General features: G+C 34.8%; 1 protein-coding gene across 14 annotated transcripts in view; it reads right to left on the reverse strand.

Moving 5' to 3' along the window:
• Positions 1 to 26,820, reverse strand: part of NAALADL2 (N-acetylated alpha-linked acidic dipeptidase like 2) — a 1,340,454-nt gene that overhangs the window by 693,388 nt on the left and 620,246 nt on the right. For all 14 annotated transcript variants that reach the window (XM_023260390.2, XM_023260391.2, XM_045036390.1 and 11 more), the window contains one exon: positions 73 to 574. In XM_023260390.2, coding sequence (XP_023116158.1) covers positions 73 to 566 — 494 coding nt within the window. In that variant the 5' untranslated portion in view covers positions 567 to 574. The remainder of the gene's footprint in view (positions 1 to 72; positions 575 to 26,820) is intronic.

Here is a 26,820-nt window from a genome sequence, read left to right on the forward strand (position 1 = left end):
CAATTCAAACTCCCTGTGAGACATGTTTCTCAGGAAATGAATCCCACCAGCATCTATTTCTTCTCCACCTACCTGAAAGACTTCTTAATATCTTCTGCTTGGATTGTCTTGAGAATCTCTTGGTATAAGTGAAGATCAAGCGTTCCTGAAGTTGTAGCATTTGAAGGGCAATTTTTATGTGCATAATAGCCTATCAAAATCCCCAAAATAAATAAAACGGTGGCTGTGCAAAGTATTTTTAAAAGGCGGCAAAAATTGCAGGGGTTGCTCTTTGGTGCAGATCTTGTATAACGGGTTACATAGTCAGACTCTTCTTGAAGTCTCTGAAACCTTCCTTTGGGTGAAGTTGCTGGTTGAATGGAATCAAGATTGAGGTCTGCAGTCTCTGGATTCTCCAGGTTCTGATTCTCAGCACTATCTAGCTGGAACTGGTCAAAACCAGGCTCCTCCAGCTCCTTTTCCATGTCCCACTCTAAGTCAAGGGCGGTGGCTTGAAGGTCATCATTGTCTAAATACTGTGAATGTCCTGGAGCTCTTTGATCTGCATTGACCTTCTGATAAGCCATCTTTTTACCTGTGAAAATAAGAGAAGTATATTTTCTTAAAATAAACTGTGAAACTGAATATGGAAAACCTCATTTAAAATGGAGGTGGGGGGACCAGCAGATTACAGATCCCAACAGGAAGAGGCACACCTTGCATTCCCAATTGGAAGAAGCCTATTTTACTACCCTACAAGGAAAGGAAAAGTTTCTCCCTGCTCAGCAACAAGCTCAGCAAATAACAAAATCCAATTCAGCTAATGAGAAACCATTAACACCCTGCACACTCACTTTCTTTCAATGGACTTTTCCTTCAAAGCAGCCCCTCCAAATTTCCTCCTTTTCTCAATAAAGTAACAGTCCTCTCCTTTGATCTCCAGGCTTGCCTATGGTTTGCCATAGTTTGCAGGTCCTGAATTGCAATTTCTCTGCTATTCCAGAATAAAGCCATTTTGCTGGTAAAATAACTGGCTGTTTACTTTTAAGGTTGACAAAACAAACAATAAAGAAAATCTCCAAGGTAAAAAGAAAAGACAACAGCAATCATATTAGGTTGCTAAATAAAATTTTACTGATAAAATTTTAGTGAATATAATCATGGGAAATATACTGCCCCTATAGAAAAATCACATATCAGTTAATTATGTAATCTTCTGTTTTTCTGTTGATGTTTATTATAGGAAGAGGAGACAAATGAAACTTTGAGAAAACATAAAATAGACACACACACACACAATTATCCCTTTGAAGTTCAGGAGAATAAAAAGATCACAAATGTACAAGTGCATTGAGGATAAAATATTATTATGGAGGAAAAATTTAAGCTTACACATTGTCAAAATCACTTTTAAGAAAAACTAAGGGCAGAAGCAATAAAGCTGTGGTTTAGTAGTAAGTTAAGGAAGGAAGGAAGGAAGGAAGGAAGGAAGGAAGGAAGGAAGGAAGGAAGGAGAAAGAAAGAAAGAAAGAAAGAAAGTAAGAAAGAAAGAAAGAAAGAAAGAAAGAAAGAAAGAAAGAAAGAAAGAAAGAAAGAAAGAAAAGAAAGAAAAGAAAAGAAAGACAAGAAAGACCCTGGGATGATTTTTAGTATCAGAACTATTTTCAAAAAGAGATCAGGATACAATAGAAACAGAAACTAAATGGAGTGATAATGTTATTGAAATACAAGAAACAAAATATAATATGTTACATAGTCACAAATTATCAAAAGGACTGGAAACTCTAAGGCCACCCCAGAAGACCAAATGTTTCCGTGGAATTAGTAACAGGAATTGGCCTGTATCACTGAACTTTAAATAAAAGTCTGGGATGGCATCTTTCCAAAAAGGGAAGCCTTTTGCCAGCTAGGAGAGTTTGGTTTCATAACCTTGCTACAGGAGTGGCAGATGGAGATTTTCTCCCCTACACAGTTTTGGATGACAGTTTGTTATATCCTGCAGAGTGGTATTAGGCTAACTGGGCTAATTAACTACAAGTGGTCTTCTGTCTGTATTCAGTAACCCACTGGTGTATTATGGTTGCAGATTAGGAGTATTTATACTTAAATTTTCTGTGTATTAGATTTGTCATCTCAGCTGGATTCTAAGGTCCCTCACTATGTTTTATGATTTTTCTATGTGCCCCACTGTGGTGGGAGAAGAATAGAGCTCAATGGACAAGTGATCAGCTAATTGCCTTAGGTCCAGTGGTTACCAAGTAAACTCTAATAGGAAGATACAGGGACTTCATGGAAGGGAGTGGCATTCTACACAGAATTATGGGTATATGCAGCTCTAATCCCATCTGGCAGAGATCCATATTAATTAAAATGTTCTGATTTTTTAAAGAGTTCAAATATAATTAAATATTAATCTTACAAAATAAAAATCGTAATTCTGACTAGATTTCTCATCTGCTACCCTATAATCTAGGATTCAGTCTTACCCATTGTTGACTCCATAACAATAAGTAATGCATGTCAGGTACTGGGACAGGCAGTGAAAACAAAGATAAATGGGTCCTTAATCCTCAAGGAAGGAACAGTTCAATCAGAGATAAATGCATGAACAAACCTATAAGTTGAATAAAAAATGTAGAGTGCAAAGGAGACTCAGGGAATATGGGAAAGGCTTCCCCAAGAAAGTGATCTCTGAGATATTTCCGGCAAGAGAGGAAGAGCTAACTAGGGCTGACCAGGGGTGTGAAAGGATGACATTCAGGCAGGCGAAATTTACAAACCTGCAGAGGAATAAGAATGCATGGTGCATGGGCCATTTGGAAAATGCAAAACTACCAGCATTTTAGTACAAGGAAGGAGCACATGGGCTGGAGATTCAGAGAAAAAGCTAGGAAGGCATATTTGTGGGTAAAAGGCTTAACTTCTGTGTAACTCACGGTCTTCATCTGTGAAATGGGCATGATAATAATATAAACTTCATAGTGTTGTAATTAGGATTAAGACAGGGCACCTAAAACATCCATTGAGTGTTGCATAGGCTCTATGGGTTAGAAGGGACATTTCTGGTAGTAGAGGAGACAGGACCGGGGAAGACTGATGGAGGAAATGAAATGAGTTAAGTAACGCAGGAGAAATTATAAGGGTAAGACATTGTGGAGAAGGGGAAATTACATTATATTCACACACATGTACACTCACATATAAAATATGCTAGTTGTGATTTGCTTGTTTCCATTTAGTTCATATGTAAGACAAAAAAGAAAAAAAAAAGCACTACATGACATAACAACTGTTATCATGAAGGTGTTTATTCAGTACCATGCATTACAATAGGCTCAGGAATAATTCTGCACTTTCCCCAACCCCTTTCCTTCCGTCTCCCTCCCTCCCTTTCACTTAGCTTGGTTTCCAAAATGATTCAAGAAAGCACAACAATTGAATTTTATCCTTGCTCATACCAAGACAAGCAAAAAAAAAAAAAAAAAAAAAAGCAATGGTTGGAGTTAATGATAATTATTCATATAAGTTAGGAGAGCGTTGGTAAAGTGTTAGAGGAAGACTCCAAATCACACTTGGTTAAAAAAAATTTTTTTAAGGTAAAAGAAAATCCAGGAGGATAGGAAAAACTTGAAGGTAGTAGAACTAAAGGCTTTCTAAAATCCGTAATTCTAAATTCTCTCTGAATGCAGAAGAGGAAACTGAGGTCTAGAGTTGAATAATTCTTTAGACTGAGAAAAGTGATGCTTGGGTACATTTTTCTTAAGGTGATTTGTGGTTTTATAAAAAATATGAGATTAATAGTTTATTAGCAGTAAATTAATGTTAAATACCCCACAATTCAAATTATTTTAACATACAATTTAAAATAATGAAATTTCTTAATACTAGTCATTTTTTTCTTTTTTAACTTACACATCAATAAATCCTTGCTATCTTGAAATGATATTATGATATTTATTTCTTTAAGTGTTCCGTTCATGCATTATTGATTAATTTACTTAGACACTGCCCCATTGTGGTTCTTTAGACTTCCCTGTCTCTCATTTTAATGAATCAGAGTCTCTCTCTTTAAAGATTGTTTCAAAAATTGAATTGTAGGACATGTCTTATGCTCAAGAAAGACGTAGCACACAGGAGTTACTATGGAAATGTGCGATCTCTAATTATGACCTCTAATACAAACATTCAAAGTCATTTCCACACAAATCATTTAAAAATCAACTGCAGCGATGAGGGAGAGTTTTCATCTCTAGCCTGACAGTAGGCATTCCATCACAAGTACATCAGCAATTTAACGCTTTTCAAATATCAGACAGAGCCATCAATTAGAATGTAATGCAGATACAGATATTAAGTCCTCACCATGATGGATATCTGCCCAACACCCTTACTACCACTTTTGAACTCATTACACATTTATAAACTTACCCTAAATTCTATCTTCCAGGAGAGCAGTAACTGGGTCAAAGGTAAATGGAATCATTCAATGTAACAAATTCCTAAATACTTCAAGAAAACTTCCAAGGAAATAAGTATGGGCGAATGAACATACACAGTGAAGCATTTAAACCATTTACATTTGGTAAAATAAGTTACGTATATATTCTATACATGTTCTGTACATTTTATATATATTTAGAAATCGATTTCTTTAAAATTATCTTGCCTCAAGGAAAATCGTATAGCTTTTTGCAAAACTATAAATCTCTGCACTGATAGTTCTGTTTCACTTATCTATCTAAAATAAACTCCTTAAAAATAAAACAGAGTACCACTAAATAAAAATGATCATATATTCAATTTTGAGTCAGCACAAATTATTTTATTCATGCCACAAAGAATGTAGCCTTCCTTAAAAACCTAGGCTCTGTAAGGTAAGTAAACAACATAACACAGTGTTTTATCAGAATTTTCAGATGCTCAAGTACAATAAAAATTACATTATAAAAAGAAATCTTCAGCAAAATCAGCATCTCTTAGATATGATTATATAATTATGCCATCCAAACTTCATGTATTTTCTATTACTGATATTCATTTAATTTATATTATCATATTATTTTATAACTACTCTATATGAGTAATTTAAAACATACATGTAGTAGATTTCAGAATCGGCCACATGAATTTTCCTCCAAAAGAAATGTACAGTTGACCCTTGAACGATGTGAGAGTTGGGGGTGCTGACCCCCCATTCAGTTGAAAATCTGAGCACAATATTTGACTCCCCCAAAACTTAATAGCTTACTACCATCTGGAAGTCTTATCAATAACATTCAAATAACACGTATTTTGTATGTTAGATGTACAATATGCTGTACTCTTAAAATAAGCCAGAGAAAAGAAAATGTTAAGAAAATCACAAGGAAGATAAGATACATTTACAGTACTACATTGTATTTATCAGAAAACAAAACAAAACCCATGTATAAGTGGACTGGCACCGTTCGAACCCATGTTATTCAAAGGTCACCTGTACTTTGGTGTAGATCAGGTCATACAAAATTGTTACATTTTCTCAAATAGAAATATCTGTAGCATCCTCACATTCTATATTATACCACTTAGCCTTTTTTATAGAATGCAATTTTTATGAAAAGTAGAGTATATTCTCTATACCAACATCTCTTATTCACTTAGATGAGATCCCTTCCCACCCAGGCCCATACCAAAGTCAAAATTGTTTTTAAATTCAACATACTAAAACATTTATCTTTTGTATACACTTATCCTTTTATAAGGAAAAGAAAGCAGAAACAAGTTGAACTAAAAGGTATTTTTTCTGGATTACGGCAGGCTTAAGTCAATAAAAAATGATTTTGCATTCTTACTGAGCATATGATTAGTTTAAAAATAAATTGTTACTTCTGAATGCTTTCTTTCACACATTTTCACTGGCTGAAACTAAATAAATTAATAGAAATAAAAGATGAACACCAAACCAGGCAGAGATTTCAAAACGTAAAATACAATCTGTGGCTGCTGCAGATCTAGCCTAACACAATGGCTGGCAAATACTTCAGATGATAAATACATGTTAAACAGAAATTTTGTTTAAAAGCTATATATTACTAATGCCACTTAGAAATATAATCACAGCAGTATTACTTTCTTGCTCAGCAATCACAGAGAGGGAATTTATTACATGAATGTCCTGGCTTTATCAATCTCTAAATTAGTGGACTCTACAATCAGGCTACTTGATTCAAATACTAGCTCTGCTATGTAATTCAGACCAGTTACTTAGCATCTTTATGCTTAAATTCCACATTTGTAAAATATTGAACTATATTTGTAACATTACTATGAATAAATGAGATAAATTATTAAAGGTGCTTAGAACAAGATCTAACACAATACAAATGATCCACTCATAAAGGATTACTCTAGAAATTCTATAGTTTAACAGAACAGAAGTACATATTTGGAGCTTACAACTTTAAAGACTTGGTTAAATTAAATTATGTCCAGAGGCCTTGAGTTTCAGTAACAAGAACCTAGAGATAATGAGGAATTGAGCAGTGGACTCAAGGATTTTTGAGAATGGGAATCACCTTCTAATTACTAGCTATGGCTCAGATAAGAGAGAAAAATGGCTAATATTTATGTAGAAGTTATTATTGCATTTACTTACAACCACCAATTCTATGTCTTGTTATTCTTTTTACTCTACTTACAAAAAGAAAAACATTTTTTCTATAATGCTAATGATTTCAGTTTAATGGTTCTAGGAATTACTGATAATTAAACATAGTGATAATTAATCATCAACATGAGTTATATACGTTTGTTGTAGAAAACCATGTGTGTCCTAGGTGATTGACTTCATCTACTGACTTTGATGATACTGATAGTGTTTTCAACTCAAACAGTAAGAGACTGTGTAGATCTTATTAGAATTAGAAACACATCTAACAGCTTCCCTACTTGTAAAGTTATTTTATAAGCAAAATAAATAAATGACTCTGGCAGACTAACTTTAAAACACAAGGCAGAATCTCAATTTCCTATGACAGTTCTATGATTGAATCTTTACTGTAGAATGGGAGAAAATATTCATATAGTGTTTCCTGAAGCTTTGAATGTCAAATCATTTGCTGGTTTGAGTAGATTGATTTGAGGCAAAGGCATTTCTTAGAAATGTCAGTCCATCATCAAAAGGCATTCATTATGCACCTTCGTGCAGTATTACTTTAGATGCTGTACCAGTGAACTATATGAGTGCCCAGAGGAATTTTTAAATTTAAGTTTAAGAACATTCCTTATAGGCTGAAAACATTTGACATAAATTTTTCAGTATGAACCTGGTTTGTACAAATAAAGCCCATGTTTGTGGAATAAATATTTGTTGTTGAAAGCTTTAATGGTCTCAACTTGAGAGCAGAGCCAAAGATAAAACTATAAAAACAGTAATTCAGAAAACTGTTCCCTGACTTAATTTTTTTAGTATAATGAGATTTTTTTCCCAATCTGGTTTTGTGAAATGGCCCTGGAAATTGCTATAGCATCTGTAAATGCGTTAAGAATTCCTTCTTTAATTATAATTTTGCATGTCAACTGCATAAAAGAAATGACAATAATTATTTGTTGTTCATGCTTCACTAATTGAATAAAGAGTATATATGAAGTAAGGGAAAATTATCTGTTTTATTTTTAGGAAGAAAAATAGTCAAAACCTACTCTTAAAATGGGCAATAGTACACCATTTAGGCAGAGCAGATAATCAAACTGGAGAGTATAAAACTAAAACTTTACTCTGAAGCCTGAGTTACCTTGATCACTAAATTGACATGTAAAAAGTATGCTTATAGGATACAAAATTAATGAGCTGTAAATTGCAAAAATCAGTCAAAACTGTTTGAAGGAAAATTATTTGATGAAATACAGCAGGTTTGTGTAAATGTGTTTTATATTGCTTACATTATGTATGACCACATGCCAGTTCCCTGAGTGGGCCAGCCTTTCTTTCGGTATCTGTGTGTACCTGAAATTTGTGTAATGCACTGGTGGGATGGTTTGTTGGGCTCACCTGGTTCCTGTATTTATGATAAGGTTCTGCAATATTAGAATGACATCATTAAAAAAAAAAAAAAGAACGATATCATTCAGTTCAGGCAAAATTTGGCAAGCAGAAGAATTCATCTAAATTGACTAAAATGATACAGAGTATAGTCTCTGGATTTCCTGAACAAGTAGTTTGAACACTTAGTACTATTTAGAATATCTATCATGTGAGGTTAAGTTTTTTTTTTTTTTATTATTTTAATGTTGATTTATTTTTGAGAGAGAGAGAGAGAGAGAGAGAGAGAGAGCGAGCGCATGCACACTATCAGGGGAGGAGAGAGAAAGAAGGAGACACAGAATCCAGAGCAGTCTCCAGGCTCTGAGCTGTCAGCACAGAGCCCAATGCGGGGCTCAAACTCATGAACTGTGAGATCATGACCTGAGCTGAAGTCGGATGTTAACCACCTGAGCCACCCAGGAGCCCCTGTAAGGTTAAGTTTTAACCACCATCACAGAACTCTTCTACTCAGTGATGTGAAAACAGTTTCTGTTCCTGCCATGGACTCCTTTCCTGGTCCTTTTTGGTATCTGCTTCTACCTAGATTTAATTTTTGTTTTCTTTTGTTTTGGCCTGGTCATCATTTCCATTTATAGACATATTTCTATCATCCGTAGAAATACTTATTTACTTCCACAGGACTTACATCCTTTTCACCTTCAGAGTACTTGAAGTGGCCTCCATTAGAAATGAACATACATAAGATGAATGAAACCACAAAACTACAAATTACAGAAGTGTGGAGGAGAACAAATGCTGAGAGTCTGGCTAAAGAAAGCCATTATAATTGAGTTTTAAAGCCATTCTCAGCTTCACTGCAGTCAGGGCTAAAAAGGCTGTCTGCAGAGTCCTCTCAAGTTCCATCATCCTTCACCTAATTTCCCTCGTTAATGCACAAGGCTGTCAGTCTTAGCTGAAGAGTTTGTTTGTAATTTTATTATTTTTTTAAGATATTGCTTTTTGTAGTTGCAGGTTTCTATGTTAGGAAGATACATTTCCCTAGTCAGAGAACTCTATGAGTCTCATTTTTTTTTTATCCTATACACTTAGATTTTGATACACAGAAGAATGTGCCCATGTTATGCTATGCAAAATAAAATGCTAATAGATGCTCCATTGACCCCTTAAAATGAGCCAGAACCTACTATAAGGTTAAAGTTTCATAAACATCCTGTCGTTGCGTCAAATAATCCTATATGTTAAGTACTACTATTATCCTTATTTTATAGATGAGGCTTAGAGGTTGTCTTTTTCCAAGCTCTCACAGCTATCAAAGGCAAGCAGCTGGAATATCACACCCAACCTGTCAAATTTCAAAACCTACTCTTTTAAATAGTCCAGTATTCAGACTCTCTAGAAGTCCCCAAAGTTGGCATAATAATGAATTCAGAGATCTTACTGATTGAATGATCCCCAGTTATGTCACCAATGTGACAACTCACTCCAGGAGTCTCAATGTCCACTAAATCTGAATGGTCCTGCCTCGACCTTTAGATCTCTGGGTGCTGCTCCGACCCTAGGACCTAAAAGAGCTCTGTCGTCTGCTTTCCACAACACCCTGCCAGGCATCGATGTTTCCTGGCACTGTAGTTTTGAATAAGGGAGAATCGCTTCCAAGTACATTGCTCTCTGAGGAGAAGACCACAACCTCTACTTTATGGTCTCTTCCTAGCAACTTTCCAAATTTCTCTTTTCTCCTGCTGCTGAGGGACAAAGAGCAAAACAACTATAGTTAGAACTTGAAAGCTACAGTTCACATACGACCTGCCGGAGACCTGTTTTCGGCCATTAAAACCCTTTTGTCCATCTTGTCCTACTCCCTACTATGTGTGGTTTACACAGGCCTAAGAGGGCTTCAAGGGTGTCAAGAGTTAACAGTCAATACAATCACCACTTGGCTCTTTGAGAGCTGTCTGCCAGGAGGAGCCTCTTAGCTTGAAAGATACACTGCAATTTTTTATCCTTTTAGCCAGTGTGAATCATCTTAAATTGTTGTTTTTTGACTACGGCTTTTGGATTTCCAGGGGACAGAGAGATGAAGCTGTTACCTACATGAGGCGACTAAGCACTCTATCTTTCACATTTTCAAAGGTAATTTATTGGTTTACCTTTTAGATATCTTTACTCTTCAAAAACTATCAACAGGCTTCTACAAACTGCAATGCTTTATTCTAAAATTCATATTGCTGTTTCCTAAAATGATAACACAAAAAGACTTTTGGAGGCCCAGAGTCATAATCCAGTGTACTCACAATCTGTGCTTTTCATTTTCTGAAATGGCTCTTTTCATACTTGTTTCTTTAGGGTGTTAACAGGAAAAAGTGTTAATATATTGTGATGCAGTGGTTAACTGCTGGGAAAGAAGGCAGCCTGGGAAAACCCATGGGTACAGTATATTTGTGTTACTGTAAAAATATGTATCATATAAACCATTCCAAATCTGTATTAGATAAAATCTGGAAACCTATTCTTTAGCTAAAGATCAACAAGGAAGATCCGGATATAAACATTTTCGTGTTCAGCCTTCAAAGTATTAGACCATAAACTAAAGAAAATTAAAATTGGTGATTTAACCCACAATAATACAATGATAGGAATTCATTATACTTAATAGCCTGTTATGCTCTTTATAAGACAAAGATTACAATATAGTAATTCTCTTAATCTTGGGGCTAAAAATTAGTTTAAGTGAATTATGATGTTTGGTTAAGTAGCAGAAAAACATGAATGTGAAGAAAACTAAAAATTGTGAAGCTTTCAGTTGACAACTGATGACAGAATCAAGGTTGAAATGCTTTTCAAGAATTATTGCAAGTAACTTAGAAACAAATTGTTCAAGGTCTCGCTATTCTTTCTTACTTCTAAAATGCCATATCATAATTACATATATATGAAGATAAACAAGGATATATTTTTACAGTATTTTATTCTAGGCCTCCCACTGATCCAAAAATGGAATATTATCTGAAGAAAAAGGTGACAATTATTATTTTAAAGTATGAAATTCAAGTCCTTTCTGTAAGTGACCTTTCTTTAAGTATGATAATACTAATAACTGCTAACCTTTTCAATAAAAAAGCATGTATTAAATAATAAGAAACAGGATGAGAAATACTGTAGTAATATGTTACATCTGTATACAGTTTGATATTGAGAAGTTAATTTTTATTACAAATTTATACACATGCGTACTAATAGCCTTAGGTAAATTAAAGCAACTAAACAATCCACTAAAAACTATATTGGGCACTGCTTATGTCATTTCTATTTTATTTAGGAAGAGGAGTATTACAAAAAATGGAAGACCTCCAATCACACATAAAAGTAATGCTGATATGAAATTAAATGTCAGGCAAAAGGCATGAAAATGCAATATTCGCAAAGACATTAAATGTAAAACATTTAGCAGAACTTTTATATAATTGACATCATTGAAAGGTAGTTTATTATAATAATGCATGCAAAATTTTAAAATTCACCTAGCACTTCAGTTTTAAAATGTCAAATATTATTACTTTACCAACATGAATTTTAGCTTCCTTCTAATTTTCTTTCTTCCCATAATGCATCCTTTATCTTTTTCTTTATATTTTTCTCTCCTTTCCCATTATTTCATTTTTACTTCTCCATTCTTATTTCACTATTGATATCTCAGTAATTCATTGAGAAATGATAAAATAATAAAACATAAAGAGTTTGTTTTATTTTTTTCTGCATATTGAGAATGATATATCCTGAACTACAAATAATCAGTGGATTCTTTTTATTTGAAATGATTCCCTGATGACCAAACCAAAGATTATGTTTTACTCTAGCATTCCAAATGCTTTTAAACTTCAGCCTTTAAAATATTAGTGAAACTCAATTTATCCTTAACTTGCTGCTTCGGAGTTCCATAATGTGACACTATGGGGGAAGAACTAAAGACCCTTCTCCCTAACACTTTTACAAAAACCCCCTTCAGCTATTATGATTGGTGAGACTATTCATTCCCATCATCCTTCACAACTTTAACCTACATATTACTCCCACAAAACCTTTCTCAATCATATATATCTTAGAAACAAACGCATTATTTTTGTTCTTCCCCGCACATTCTCTCTTTTTGAATCCTGTAAAGTGTTGACTCTTTCATCATTTCCTGAGTACTCTGAAACATTTGGAAGCCCAAATAATGAAAATATTATAGTTTTTGCCTGAAAAGGAGCATAGTCTTTAAGGATGTAGAAAATAAAAATTAAGTTGAGTTAAAATGGGAACATACACCGCAACAAAGTTGTAAACAGTAGATGACCTTGATTAGTTTAATTGTGCTAAGAAATACAGCATTAGGAAAACAAACAAACAAACAAACAAAAAACAAAAATAAAAGCACACATTTAGGTGCCACTATGTGCTATTTACATTACTTTATTTAATTATCGAAACAACACTATGAAGTTACTGTTGTCATCCCTGTTTTACAGACAAGGACACTGAAGAGACAGTTGCAATTTGGTCTAGATCATACAACATTTGAACCCAGTTAATGTGGGTCCAGATTTTGTGTCCTTAGCCTCTCTGCTACTGTGACAGAAAGCAATCAAATGAAGGCACATTTTTCATTCCTCTAGAAATTAAAAATAATAACAATAAAAGAACATCACTCAATTTTACCACAATCAATCCCTAACAAAATTTTGTAGTATGACCTTTTCCCATAAGGTCCATCCCTTTGTAGCCTTTCCAGGTTGGGGGCGGTGGGGGGAGGGGGGATAGTTTTTCAGGAAGAAAGTGGAGAGAAGAAATGAATAAGCTCACACATTCACACGCAGATGTAAGTCTCTCCACCATGGCCTCACTAAAGTTGCTTGTGACTTCCCCAAATATACTTAAAATCCATGCTCATAGTTACTAGATACCAATGCTCATGATTTTAATATCTAAAGTTTTTGGGGCGCCTGGATGGCTCAGTCAGTTAAGCTTCCGACTTAGGCTTAGGTCATGATCTTGCAGTCCATGAGTTTGAGACCCGCGTGGGGCTCTGTGTTGACAGCTCAGAGCCTGGAACCTGCTTCGGATTCCGTGTCTCCCCCTCTCTTTGCCCCTCCCACACTCACGCTCTGTCTGTCTCTCTCTCTCTGTCTCTCTCTGTCTCTCTCTGTCTCTCTCTCTCTCTCAAAAATAAGTAAACATTAAAAAAATTAATTTCTAAATTTTCTTTTCAATAGATTTTTCCTCTCTGCCTCTAAGAATTAGGTCTTATCATATTTTATTTCCCACAGTTTTTGTAATGATTCATTGGCCAGGTAAATATTTGTTGGACCAAACTCATCATTTTGACAACCCCTAAATATTCATGATCTCCTCACATTTATATCCCTGTTCTTTCAGGAATACATATATATCTTAAGAGTAATTGTCTAATTTAAATGCGACAGCTTTTAAAGGAACAGATTGAAGGACAGTGCAATATATATTTGCTATAAAGTGTCTTATGAGAACTGTAATTAAAGCATGGGTAACTTTTACAGAAAAGGAATTCTTGGAGCCCTGAGCACCAAGAAGTGCATCTATCCTAAGTGGAAGAGACCATGTGGAGAGGCCCTGAGACCAAATGGAGAAAAAGCTGAGCCCAGGCTTCCGAACCAAAGTGCCACACATGTGACCAGCCGCCAGCGGATACTCAAAGAGTGACAAGGATATGGAGCAAAAGAATAAGCCAGGTGAGAACTGCCCATATTTGTTTATCAAATAGACATAACAAAAAGCTGTTGTTCAAAGCCACTATATTTGGGGGTTGTTTCTCAGCAATGAATAAATAATCAGAAAGAATAACCACTTAAGCTATTTTTCCAAAACAGAAATCTGACCAGGTCATCTGACACCTTAAAATCATATGGAGTCTTTTATCTTAAGGAATAGAACATTTCACAGATGACTTTCCAAGACACATTAAGACCTTGATGCCTGGGCAGGCCTCAGCTTCCATTCCTACCCTTTCCTGGACTTCCTGCTTTCCAGTCTCTTCTAGGCACACATTACATGTGTTCTGCCTCTGCCTGGTTTGCTCAGGTTCAAATTCTTGATTTTAGTTCTTCTGTCTAGCTACCTTTTATCTTTGTACACTAGCACGGTGTCTAGAACCCTGCAACTGCTCAATAGATGATAGACTGAAAAGGGGCATGGCATCTTGAAGACATTATAAATTTAGGGTAAGGTAGTTGCCATTTAACCAGCAATGTGTCTTACAGCAATTACTGCAGTTCATTTAGCCTTTTAAAGAGAATGTGATATCTACCCTATGTACTTGTAAGAGTTAATTAATGAGTAATGTTAAATGTTGGAACCAAATTCAGCTGATAAGCTGTAAAACCCAATATATATGCTAGTTTTAAAATTATAAATTACTAAAAATCAAGAGAGATAGGTTTGAATTCTGGACCTGCATTTACTAGCTATGGTCCCCAGGGCAAACCACGTTTCTTCATAGGTAAAATTAGACTTGGATGTGTGAAAACCAAATGAGATAATTCATAAATCTGTGTTTTAAAAACTGTTGACCAATATCATATAGTTCACAAAAGATTATTAATAACAAATAAAAATTGGTTAATACTAACGAAGGGGTGCCTGGGTGGCTCAGTTGGTTGACTGAATTCAGCTCAGGTCATGATCTCGCTGTTTGTGAGTTAGAGCCCTGCATCAGGCTCTGTGCTTACAGCTCGGAGCCTGGAACCTGCTTCAGATTTTGTGTCTCCCTCTCTCTCTGCCCCTCCCCTGCTCACACTCTGTCTCTCAAAAGTAAACAAACATTAAAAAAATACTAATTAAAATAATCACCCTTACATGTACACTATACTCAGTCACCCCAATTCTTGAATAGAGCTGATGTAATTCACCACAAGTGATTTTGCACTACAAGTTCCTGGATTTCTCTTTTTCCTAAACAAAACTCAGAGTCTGGAATGAGAGGATATGACAGCAGACCTTTGGGTTGTGTGCCATACATGAAGATTGTATCCAGGGAATTGGGGACACAAGAGCAGAGGGAAAAGAGAAGCAACCCATGAAAATGTGGCCCCTGGAAAATTCATCCCAGCACTCACCAACTTCAAGTCTCTTAAACACATAAAGGTATTTACTTACACTGTTTAGAACTGGTATCTGTAATGTGGACATACACAGAGTTAAAAAAAAAATCAGGTCCTCTATTTTGAGGGGGAAAATGTGAAGAGATCTATAGGAGAAGATTAATCCAACTCCCCTCCTGAACATAATAGATTTTGAAAGGAATCTATCCAGAAAAATCCATTTAGCTATGCCCAGAACAATCAAAACTGACTGTGTAGAGATTGAAGTGCCTCAGTCCATCTGCTGATGATTCTTATTGGGTTTTGGCACCTTCTCCATAGTTACCAAGCCTATGTAAAAGAAAGCTATGCTTCTTATTTCTAGGACAAAAACAGATGGTGCTCCAGCAGGTAATAATTTAATTAAATGGCTCCTAAAGCATGAACAAATTGTTCCAAAGAAAAGAAAATATTTTTTATTATTCTTTAAAAATACAGAGGGGGAGAAAATAACTAAATCACGTTTGACTTTTTTAATGAAACAAAATTACGGTTTACTAAATCTCCTGTTGTTAAAAACAAAGTGCTTCCCTCTCCCTATCTTCCTCCTAAATCAAAATATGATTTATAATAATATTGTTGTCATTCATCAACTTTCATTTAATCTGTAAGAAATAAGTTCAAGTTAAAATGAAACATTTTACTATAGTTGAAATCAGATATTCTTGCCATAGGACTAATTTTTATGATATTCAAATTAAGTTGCATAATGTACTTTATGGATTAAACACGAAAAAATAAACTATATAACTAAAATGCAGATTCTAATAATCAAAAACAAAGTTTTCCATTCCAGGTAAAGCCAGAAGACCCTGCAAAGCTCTTGTGATACATGGATTGAAGATATCATTAATACTAGAAAACAATAACAAGTTTGCATTATAATACAGTAAAGGTCGGTCACTTGAGTTTAGGATGGAAATGGGTATGAATCCCAGTATTCGCTGCCACATACTGGCTATGTGACTTTATGACAGGAAATTAATTTTCTTAAGTTCTGTTTCCTAGCCTGTACATATACATACCTACCCAAACACAAAATGACTGTAGTTATATAGAGTCATGGTACGAATTCAAAGGATAAATTCCAAGCACTTAGCACAGGTCTTAAAACAGAGTTAACATTCCACACATGGTCACCTATCATCATCACCTTTAAGATCTATTGAACAAGAAAAATATGTACATAATACTGGAACCATAAAAATATAAACCAAAATATATAAAAAAATTCTTCAAGTAAATTACACTCTATCGGCAAAGATTAAACTAGTGTATATACACATTTAAAGTGTAATCCAGAAGTAAGCTGTGGGGTTTAAATAAGAATTCAGTAATGTTGAAATTAAGGAGGTTCTGATGGGAACTAAAGCTGTACCTTGAAAAATGAATAGTGCTTAAGAATGAAGAAGTCACTCAAAGAAATAATGAAGATGAGCTCGGAAGTTGGGAATAGAATCTTCATGTAAGAGTCAATGAAGGGTTATTTTGTTGTTGTTTCTTTGTTTCTATTTTGAGAGAGAAAGAACGTGTGTTGTATAATTAAAACAATATAGTATTGGCATAAAAATAGATCCATAGATCAATGAAGTATGAAGTGGACTAGAGAACCCAGAAATGAACCCATGAACTTATGGTCAACTAATTTATGACAAAGGAGCCAAGAAAATACAGTGATGAAAGGACAGTCTCTTTAATAAATGGTGCTTCTTTCATACTAGGTGAAAGAAGTCAGTCACAAAAGACAACATATTATAAGATCTATGTATATAAAATTCTTTGTATTCTTGTGCAAAAGAATGAAAATGAACCAATCTCTTATACCATACACAATAATTAACTCAAAATGGACTAAAGACTTCACTGTAAGACCTAAAACCATAAAACTCCCAAAAGAAAACATAGGCAGTAAATTCTTTGACATAAGTCTTGGCAATGATTTTTTTTAAAGCAAAAGCAACCAAAGCAAAAATAAATAAGTGGTGCTACATCAATCTACAAAGTTTCTGCATACAAAGGAAACCATCAACAAAATGAAAAGGCAACCTACTGGAAGGGAGAGAATATTTCAAGTCATATATCTGATAATAGGCTTATAACCAAACTATATAAAGAGCTCATAGGGGCACCTGGGTGGCTCGGTCAGTTAGGTGTCTGACTCTTGATTTCGGCTCAGGTCATGATCTCACAGTTTGTGGTTTCGAGCCCCAGGCCAGGCTCTGCGCTGACAGAACAGCCTGGTTGGGATTCTCTCTCCCTCTTATGTCCCTCCCCCACTGGTCTCCTCTCTCTCTCTCTCTCTCTCTCTCTCTCAATAAATAAATAAATAAATAAATAAACAAACAAACAAACAAACAAACAAACACAATGAAAGACCATACTCATCAGGGTAGCTATAATTAAAAAGACAGATAAGAATTATTGATGAAGATGTGGAGAAATTGGAGCTCTCATAGTTAAAATGGTGCAGCTGCTTTGGAAAGCAGTCTGGCACTTCCTCAAAAGATCATACGTAAAGGTCCTATAGGATCTAGCAATTCCACTTCTAGGTATATACCGGAGAGAAATGAAAACATGTATCTACACAAAATTTGTACACAAAATGTTGCAACAGCATTATTCATAATAACCACAAAGATGAAACAATCCAAATATCCATCAAATCATGAAAAAGACAAAAGGAAGTATGTCTATCCAATGCAATATTATTCAGCAATGAAAATGAGTTAAGTACTGACACATACCACAACACGTGACTCTAGAAAACATATTAGGTGAAAGAAGTCACAAAAGACAACAAACTGTAAGATTCTGATGTGTATAAGAGGTACAGAAGAGGCAATTCTATAGCAGCAGGAAGTAGATTAGTGATTACATAGTGCTGTGTCAGGAAGAATGGAGGTAATGGGGAGTGACCGGTGACTACTAATGAATGGAAGATATTTGGAGTAATAAAAATGATCTAACATTGATTTGATTATGGTGATAGTTATAAAACTCTGAATACAATAAGATCATTGTATATTTCATACAGGTAAATTTTATAGTATATGATTCATTTATCTTAATAAACAAAAAAGTTTATTGCAAACTCCTATTGTTTTTGCTTTGCCTTTTGCTACAACTTCCTTTCCTAAACTTATAACTTCTTTCAAGTTATAAGCTGGTCCTAGTAAGAGTGCTGGTAGTCTATATAGGCTAGAGTCAAAAAGTTGTCAAAAAGGTATACAGAAGCAAACCTATATACTCCAGACTTATACCAGGGAGATGTTCACGTATGGACAGGCTTTGTCTTCAGGATGTGTTGTCCATTGGTAAGATTATTGATTCTTCCCTTCCCTATCCATATATTCATGTTTGCTCATACAAGAAACATGCAGACCCCTACAGGTTTATTTTTTCTTTCTTCTGTTTGTTTTAGAAAAGTAAAGTCTGTTCTTAAATATACGGTGTTAGAATCAGAAGCAAGTTTTTTAAAAGGGAAGGAAAAATAAAAAGAGAGAGAGGCAAACCATAAGAGACTCTTAAATACAGAAAACAAACTGAGAGTTGCTAGAGGAGTTCTGGGTGTGGCAGGGAGGATTAATTAAATGGCCAATAGGCATTAAGGAGGGCACTCTTGGGGATGAGCACTGGGCATCATAGTTGAGAGATGAATCACTGCGTTCTACTCCTGACACGAAGACTACACTGTATGTTAACTGTGTGTTTCTGCCAGAAACTTGAATTTAAATAAAAAAGAAAAACAAACAAAGGAAAAAGAGCAGAGGGCTCTATTAGCAAATATTCATATGCAGGAAATTGGAATGCTGATATTACATTTATAATAATATTATTAAATAAATAGCATTGTGCTTATCCACATGCTTAATAATGCTATTAGAATGGTAAATATATGGAAAAACCAAATTCATTACATTTTTTCATTTTTAAATACCTTCTGTCCCTGTCTGTAATTTCCTCTGACTTCCTTTACAAACTTTTTTCTTTTTTTATAAGTTTAAATGTTGGCTAACATTAATGGAAAAATAAAAATCCTGGTGCTTCAGATGTTTTGTCTAATTCCACTGCATACATTATTGTTGTTTTGCTTTCTGCTTTGCTTTTCCTTTAAGACACCAGAATATTAAATAAAACCACACTCAAGGTCACTCTGATGTAGAAACAGACAAATTTCCAGTGCTCTCCCCAATTATTCTACACATTCAAAGCTCAAAATGTTAAACAAACTGTAAAAATAAATGCTCTTTTTAAAAAATGTCTTAAAATAGTCTAAACAGTTTGGTCTAGACTTGTCGCTTGGAAAAAAACAAAAAAACAAAAAACAAAACAAAAAAACAAAATAAAACAGCAAAACCATTAAGAGCAAATCTTAATAAAATTCTCTTAACTTCACACTACATCTGCCATTTGAAAATTTTCTTTTTCTACTGAACGCAGCTTAATGAGCCTTTAATTTACCTTTCATTCAGGATCCACTGAGGCCGTTAAAAGACAAAGTCTTAAGTCAATGCACTTAATTACCATCATCATATGTTATTATGTACTGTTACATAACACCATATGCCAATTATCATGGGACTTTAATAGATACTGAATAATTACACATCTGCACACACATATCACTTGTACTATACACTTACACTTGAACTATATCTCTGAAAATAAACAGTAATTTTTAAATATTTGTATCTGAGACACTGACTAAATGCTTTATAGATTTCAAAACTAAAAATTGTATCAAGTACAACAGTGTCGATCATTCCCTATTTATGTCGAGATATCAGACATCTCAACTTAGAATCTCTAAAACAAAACAATGTATTCAGACATCAAAACATAAGTCCAAAATAATTTATTTTAAAATTTTCAGAAAGAAGAGGTAAATAACAAGCCAGGATATGCTTGGTATTTATTCATGAACTATTAGAGGATTTTTGTCATTCACCCAGTTCTCTGTCTTAATTTTGATAGTCACCCAAATTCATCCTGTGCTGTACCCCCTCTGTTTCTCTTAGTTCTTAATACTGCTTCCAGTCATAATTGGTCAATATTATACATTGTTATAAGAGTTATCTTCTAAAATTAATCATATTTGGTTTCATTTCTGCCCTTTTAAGAGCTTTCTTTAGATAATATTCCATTTCCAGAATAAAGTATAACATCTCTTTAACATGAAATATAAGGTTTGGCATAAGTAAGTCCCAACTTTCAAGAAAAAAAGTCCTTTCAAGTCTCCTCTAATCTTTTTTTTATGACACTGTTGGTTTGCAAATTGGCCCCCATACATGTAAAACAAAGAGAAACCAAAGAAGGAACCAAACAACTCCAGGTAGCAGGTTTAACAAGCAAGAGAATTTACATATGAGGCTTGTTTGGGGAAGCCTCAAGACAAGTAGATCTCCATATGTGTCTGCCAGAATCTTTATATAGATGCCTTGAATGGGTTTAGTCATGTATGCATCCAGATGGTCTTAGCAACATATTGCTCTCTCAAAGCCATGTCCTTTAAAATGGTTCCCATGGGGGAATAGTGGGCATCACTATATTCGAAAGTCAGAGGAGGGGATGAGGAAACTCCAGTTGCTCAGGTCCACCTTGTAGGTCAACTGGTAAACCAGTGGTCATATCTTCTGATGACCTCCTCCAACAATGATATTTTATATACCCATAATGAACACCCGTGCACCCATTACCCAGCTAAGAAATCTACCTTATTTTATCTATTCTGAGACATTTACCTTTCCCCCCATGTTTTAGTATCTCTGAATTCACAGTGAATCTTTACACTCACCCTAGTCCAGGTGGCATGTGACATATTTTTACTTGTCTATGCATGTGCCATCTTGGGTATTATTCTGGACTGACCAGATAACTGCTGCTCCTCTAGGTTTCAAGTTACTGGACCATGTAAAGATCACTTTGTGAAAAACTAGGATCCTGGTCATTGCTGAAAAACACTCGACTGATACCTTTTGATCTGTCAGGAAAATGACAGCATCAAAAGTTGCATTATAGGTGTCACTGACTTGGAAGAAAGTCCCACAGACAACAATGGAGTATTACCTTAATGACTTTTACATCATCATTTCTCTTAATGGCACAGAGGGTGATACTGCATTGGCAAAACATGGGCATTAATAACTCTGAGTCAAAAATAAATTTAAATGATTCATCCACTGAATGTAAAATGTTTTAAAAAGAACTTATCTATATTTTCTTTTTTTATGTATAAAGAATAATAGGTAATAAAAAATATGTAAAGAAGCCTAAGAGAGTTTTTCAATAAGTTAAATTTTTTTTAAAAATTAGAATTTTTCTTTCTTAGAGATATATAAAATAATAGTGCACCTTACAATGATTCATAACAATTTGATATATAAACAACTTGACAACTTCATGACTTATATTTTGGACAAATCACTTATCCACTGTGAATTTCAATTTCCTCATCTGAAAATTGTTAATAAAACTCAGCTTATGTGGTAATTGTGAGCATTAGAGTATTTGAAACAGCACTTGACATATAAGTGTTCAATAATGTTAACTATTCCTGTCTTCTTGTCTTACCATTTGTTTTATACAGTTGCTTATTTGTCTAATACCTACTCATTTCATAAATACATTTGTTTTCTCACAGTGTTCCTCCTCTTTATCTTCTTTTTCTCCTTCTTGATTTTCTTCTCTTATGGAGAATATTTAACATATGTGAGAGTAGAAACAATAATGTATCAACCATGAACTCCTGGTAATCATCATCCAATTCTACTGACCATCAACCTACCCCCATCCACATTTCCAACCACACTCATTCATATTATTTTTTAAGTTTATTTATTTACTTTGAGAGAGAGAGAGAGACAGAGAGAGAGAGAGAGAGAGCACGAATGTAGGGAGGGCAGACAGAGAGGGAGAGAGAGAATCCCAAGCAGGTCCCATGCTGTCAGCATGGAGCCCAACACAGGGCTCAAACTTATGAACCAGAGATCCTGACCTGAACCAAAATCAAGGGGCCAATTGCTTAACCAACTGAGCCACTTAGGCACCCTAATTCATATTATTTTTAAAACAAACCAAAAATTCAGACTTAATTTTATATGGAATTATTCTAATATGTAATTCTAAATGATAAGAACTATTTTTAACATAACTATAATACCATCATTCATCTAAAATAACTAACATTAATTTGCTAATATTATTAAGTATCTAGAGTGTTCAAACCACAAATGGATTTGAATAAATTTTACTTGATGTATTCCAGTTACAAAGGTTGGGAAGTCAGTGCATTTAGTTAACAAAAAAGATTTTCAATAACAAAGATCTAAAGTACTGAGTGGAAGGAGAAAATAGGTAACAGTATTACCCTGAATGCCAGATTTCCATAAGTTAATGGATGGTGAAAGGTGGTATTTAACAGATACTGAAAATCTGGCTTTGGGAATATTTTTGTTATACAAAGAAAACCTGGCCTAAAATATCTTAATATCACCAGGTATGTTCTTGCATTTTTTTTTCAACGTTTATTTTATTTTTGGGACAGAGAGAGACAGAGCATGAACGGGGGAGGGGCAGAGAGAGAGGGAGACACAGAATCGGAAACAGGCTCCAGGCTCTGAGCCATCAGCCCAGAGCCCGACGCAGGGCTCGAACTCACGGACCGCAAGATCGTGACCTGGCTGAAGTCGGACGCTTAACCGACTGCGCCACCCAGGCGCCCCTGTTCTTGCATTTTAATAGCTTTAATTTTGATTAGCATTATGTTAGATTGCTATACCTTTGAGAAATGTGAGTCAAAGTTAAACACAATTTAGCATTTACTATCAAAACACTAGTCCTATCTATTTCACCTAGTTTTCCATTGCATTTTCTGGAAATATAAATTTTGGTAAATTCAATCATTAATTTAATGACTAGTTATTGAACATTTCTATATGCTGACAGATACTCTTCTAGACACAGGGGATACAGCAGTGAAAAGAACAACAAAAACCCCTGCCTTCATAGAACTTACTTCTAGTGGGATGAAAAAACAAACAACAACAACAAAGTTAAAATTATATATAGTTGATACTTGAACAACTTGGGGGTTAGGGATACCAACCCCTCACCTAGTCTAAAATCCACATATAACTGTTGACTCCCCAAAAATGTAGCTAATAACCTACTGTTGACCAAAAGCCTTACCAATAACATAAACAGTTAACACATTTTTTTAAGTTAAATGTACTATATATTTCAATAAAATAAGCTACAGAAGTTCAAGTGATACAGAAAAAAATAAGGAAAATACATTTATAGTACCATATTGTATTTATTAAAAAAAATCCATGTATAAGTGGACTTGTGCAGTTCGAACCCATATTGCTTAAGGGTCAACTGTAGTATGCAACATGGTGCATAGAGGGAAACAACCCTAAACAGAGATAGCAAGTGGAGGTGTATATGGGACAGGGGTGAGGTCAGTTTTAAATAGACGGTCAAAGTCTTAACTGAGATTTTCTTCTCATAACAATCAATCTACTCTAATCATTACCTTATTATGAGTAAGATGTCTACTAATAATGAGTATTCAGTGGTACAATAACCATTGGTTTCCATTTAATTCTCTTCTTGAGTAACAGTGAACATAAACAGTGAAATTTAGCTGTAGTTCAAGGAGGCCATCTAGCATTTATGTGAAATAAAACCACAGAACTAGCTTTAAATGTATCCTTTACAATGCCTCAGAATAAATAAAAATATAATTCATACTACTAACAAGATTTAAAAAAAATAGCAATTGAACATTCTCACTTCAATTCAAATAAGGAATTGTGTTAGTACAATGAACCTAGGAAGAAGCCTCCAGTCACAAGTTCCAGGTAGCCGTGGTAACCTTTCTTTAGAGTTATTGCATTATGCTATCTGTATGACTCCCTTCAAAATTACTTAGGATGATGATTTAGAAGAGAAATACAGAGCTTCTCTGTACTCTCATGACCAATCTCAAAACTGTAAGATCACTACTGTTGCAATTGCATCTTTTCTGCAAGACCAAATAAGCCTTTTTCAAGGCAACTCTAATAACAAACATGATAAACTTTAATCTTGTATAACCCTTTCAAATATAAAACAAACAAAACTTAGCTTTAGGAAAAAAAAAATACTGACCAAATAGTGTCTCATTAATAACTGAGAACTGAAGGAAATTGTGCTATTCAATTTATGGGGCTGGCCTCAAATAGCCTTTAATGGTATTAAAAATAAAAATCACTGGGTGCCAACAAGGTTGTGAAGAGGCTGGCAGTCTCAAAACACAGTTGATATAAGTATGAATAAGCACAACACTTTTGAAAATCAGTTTAAGAAAAAGTATCAAAAGTCTACAGTCAACTTTATAATCTAGCCAGAGGAACTGAAATAAGACAAAAATGCATGCATAAAATTATCATTGCAATTGTTTACAAAGAGGTAGTAGGACTTCATTTGCTTTAAACCTGTATTTACCTAGTCACTTTTATTGACGATAATTATAATCAGTTGTTAAAAGGCAGTTGGGAACCTTACAATGATCCATGTAACAATGAGCATCTTCTGATAGTGGTATTTGTCTAAGATGGATAGGTCATTATTGTTTTTAAGTTGGAAAGCTAACTCAGACAATAATATAAGAGTAAAAGAAGGAATAAAATCTTTACCAAAGTTTTTAGTATGACTATTTTTGTTTTAGACATGCTTAGACAATTTGACACAGCCTAAAATGTTGAAATCCAATTACTTGCTGTCTAGTACAATTAACTATAAAAATAACAGCATTTATTTAGAATTTACACTATGCCTTTACTTTTAAAACCATTCAAAATTTGTTTTTTAATAATCCTCGCTTTCAGGGCTGCCTGGGTGGCTCAGTCAGTTAAGTATTCAACTTAGGCTCAGGTCATGGTTTCACAGTTCGTGAGTTTGGGCACCATATCAGGTCTGTGCTGACGGGTCAGTGCCTAGAGTCTGCTTCGGTTTCTGTATCTCCTCCCTCTCTGCCCCTCCCCCGCTTGCTCTCTGTCTCTCTCTCAAAAATAAATAAACATTAAAAAAAAATCTTGTTTTTTAAATCCTCACTTTCAGATGAGAAACCAAGACTTTGAAAGGTTAGGTCACTTGCCTATGATCACAGTTTCTAAATGGCAGGGTGAAGATGCAAATTCAAAATACAGGATTCCCAGTTCCTAACCACAATGGTACAATCCCATCCTTGGTGTACAGGTTCCAGATCTCTTTCAGTATTCTTTTATTTTAAAGTTTATTTACTTATTTTTGAGAGAGAGAGAAAGGGAAGGTACAGAAGGGGCAGAGTGAGGGGGAGAGAATCTCAAAGAGGCTCTGCACCATCAATGCAGAGCCCCATGTAGGGCTTGAGCTCATGAAACATGAGATCATGACCTGAGTCCAAGTCAGATGCTTAACCACCTGAGCCACCCAGGCACCTCTCTTTCAGTATTCTTAAATGGCAGTTGAAGTAAATTCTCCATTGAAAACCTGACAGCCTGTTTTGATGCCATGGCTTTTACATTGTGACCATATTTCCTGAATCACAAAACATACCTATATGGTCTGACAAGTTCAAGTATTCTTACAAGGACCAAAATGTCAAATATATGAAGTGGAAATAGTTCTGGAAAAGACAGAATATACAACTGCTATATCATACAACTGAAAATATAGCAGTTGATAGGAAAAATATAAGAAAGTTAATGGTTCAGCACTGAGGACCGGACCCAAGAAATTATCTAGGACCTGAATAACTAGTAATTTCCTTTCTAGTATTTTGCATTGTTGAAACTTTCCTATTCTTTTTCTTTATTACCCTTTTGTTTTTGGTTCTCTCTTTTTTTCTCTCAAATGTTTTACAAATCTCATTTCCTTCAAATATATGCCCTAACCAATGTTGCCATACCAATCAGGCATAGGCGCCTGTGTATATCTGGCCTACTGACATTCTACAGTCAATCAATACAGCCAATTAATTAAGTAAGGCATGTTCATACACAGATGCCAAACAAAAGGCATGAGAGATCATTTAAATATATTAAACATTTTTTTTTAAATCTTTATTTATTTTTGAGAGAGAGACAGAGGGTGAGCAGGGGAGGAGCAGAGAGAGAGGGAGACATAGAATCCGAAGCAGGCTCTAGGTCCTGAGCGGTCAGCACAGAGCCCAATGCGGGGCTCGAACTCATAAACCATGAGATCATTACCCGAGCCGAAATTGGATGCTCAACCGACTGAGCCACCCAGGCGCCCCTGAACATTTTATATAAGAGTATTATAAATGTGTTTATCTCCCCTAGAGGTATGTAAATATTCACAAGTATGTAATATATATGTACATATATATGTAAATATCATAGATTTTTATGTGAAAAATTGTATGTCCACAAATGACATAGATACAAAAAGAGAAAAAGAAAAAAATGCCTTCCTTTTTAATTGATGTTTGGATATAGGTGAGACCACATAGTATAGTAGCCTTTGATAAACAAATAAGATTATGTTTCCAAAAATAAATGTGAAGGGATTAATAATGATATGTGTTTAAAAGACCCTAAGTAGGGGCGCCTGGGTGGGGCAGTCGGTTAAGTGTCCGACTTCAGCCAGGTCACGATCTCGCCGTCCGTGAGTTCGAGCCCC

Source organism: Felis catus, chromosome C2, assembly GCF_018350175.1.
Source record: "Felis catus isolate Fca126 chromosome C2, F.catus_Fca126_mat1.0, whole genome shotgun sequence".
Lineage (NCBI taxonomy): Eukaryota > Metazoa > Chordata > Mammalia > Carnivora > Felidae > Felis > Felis catus.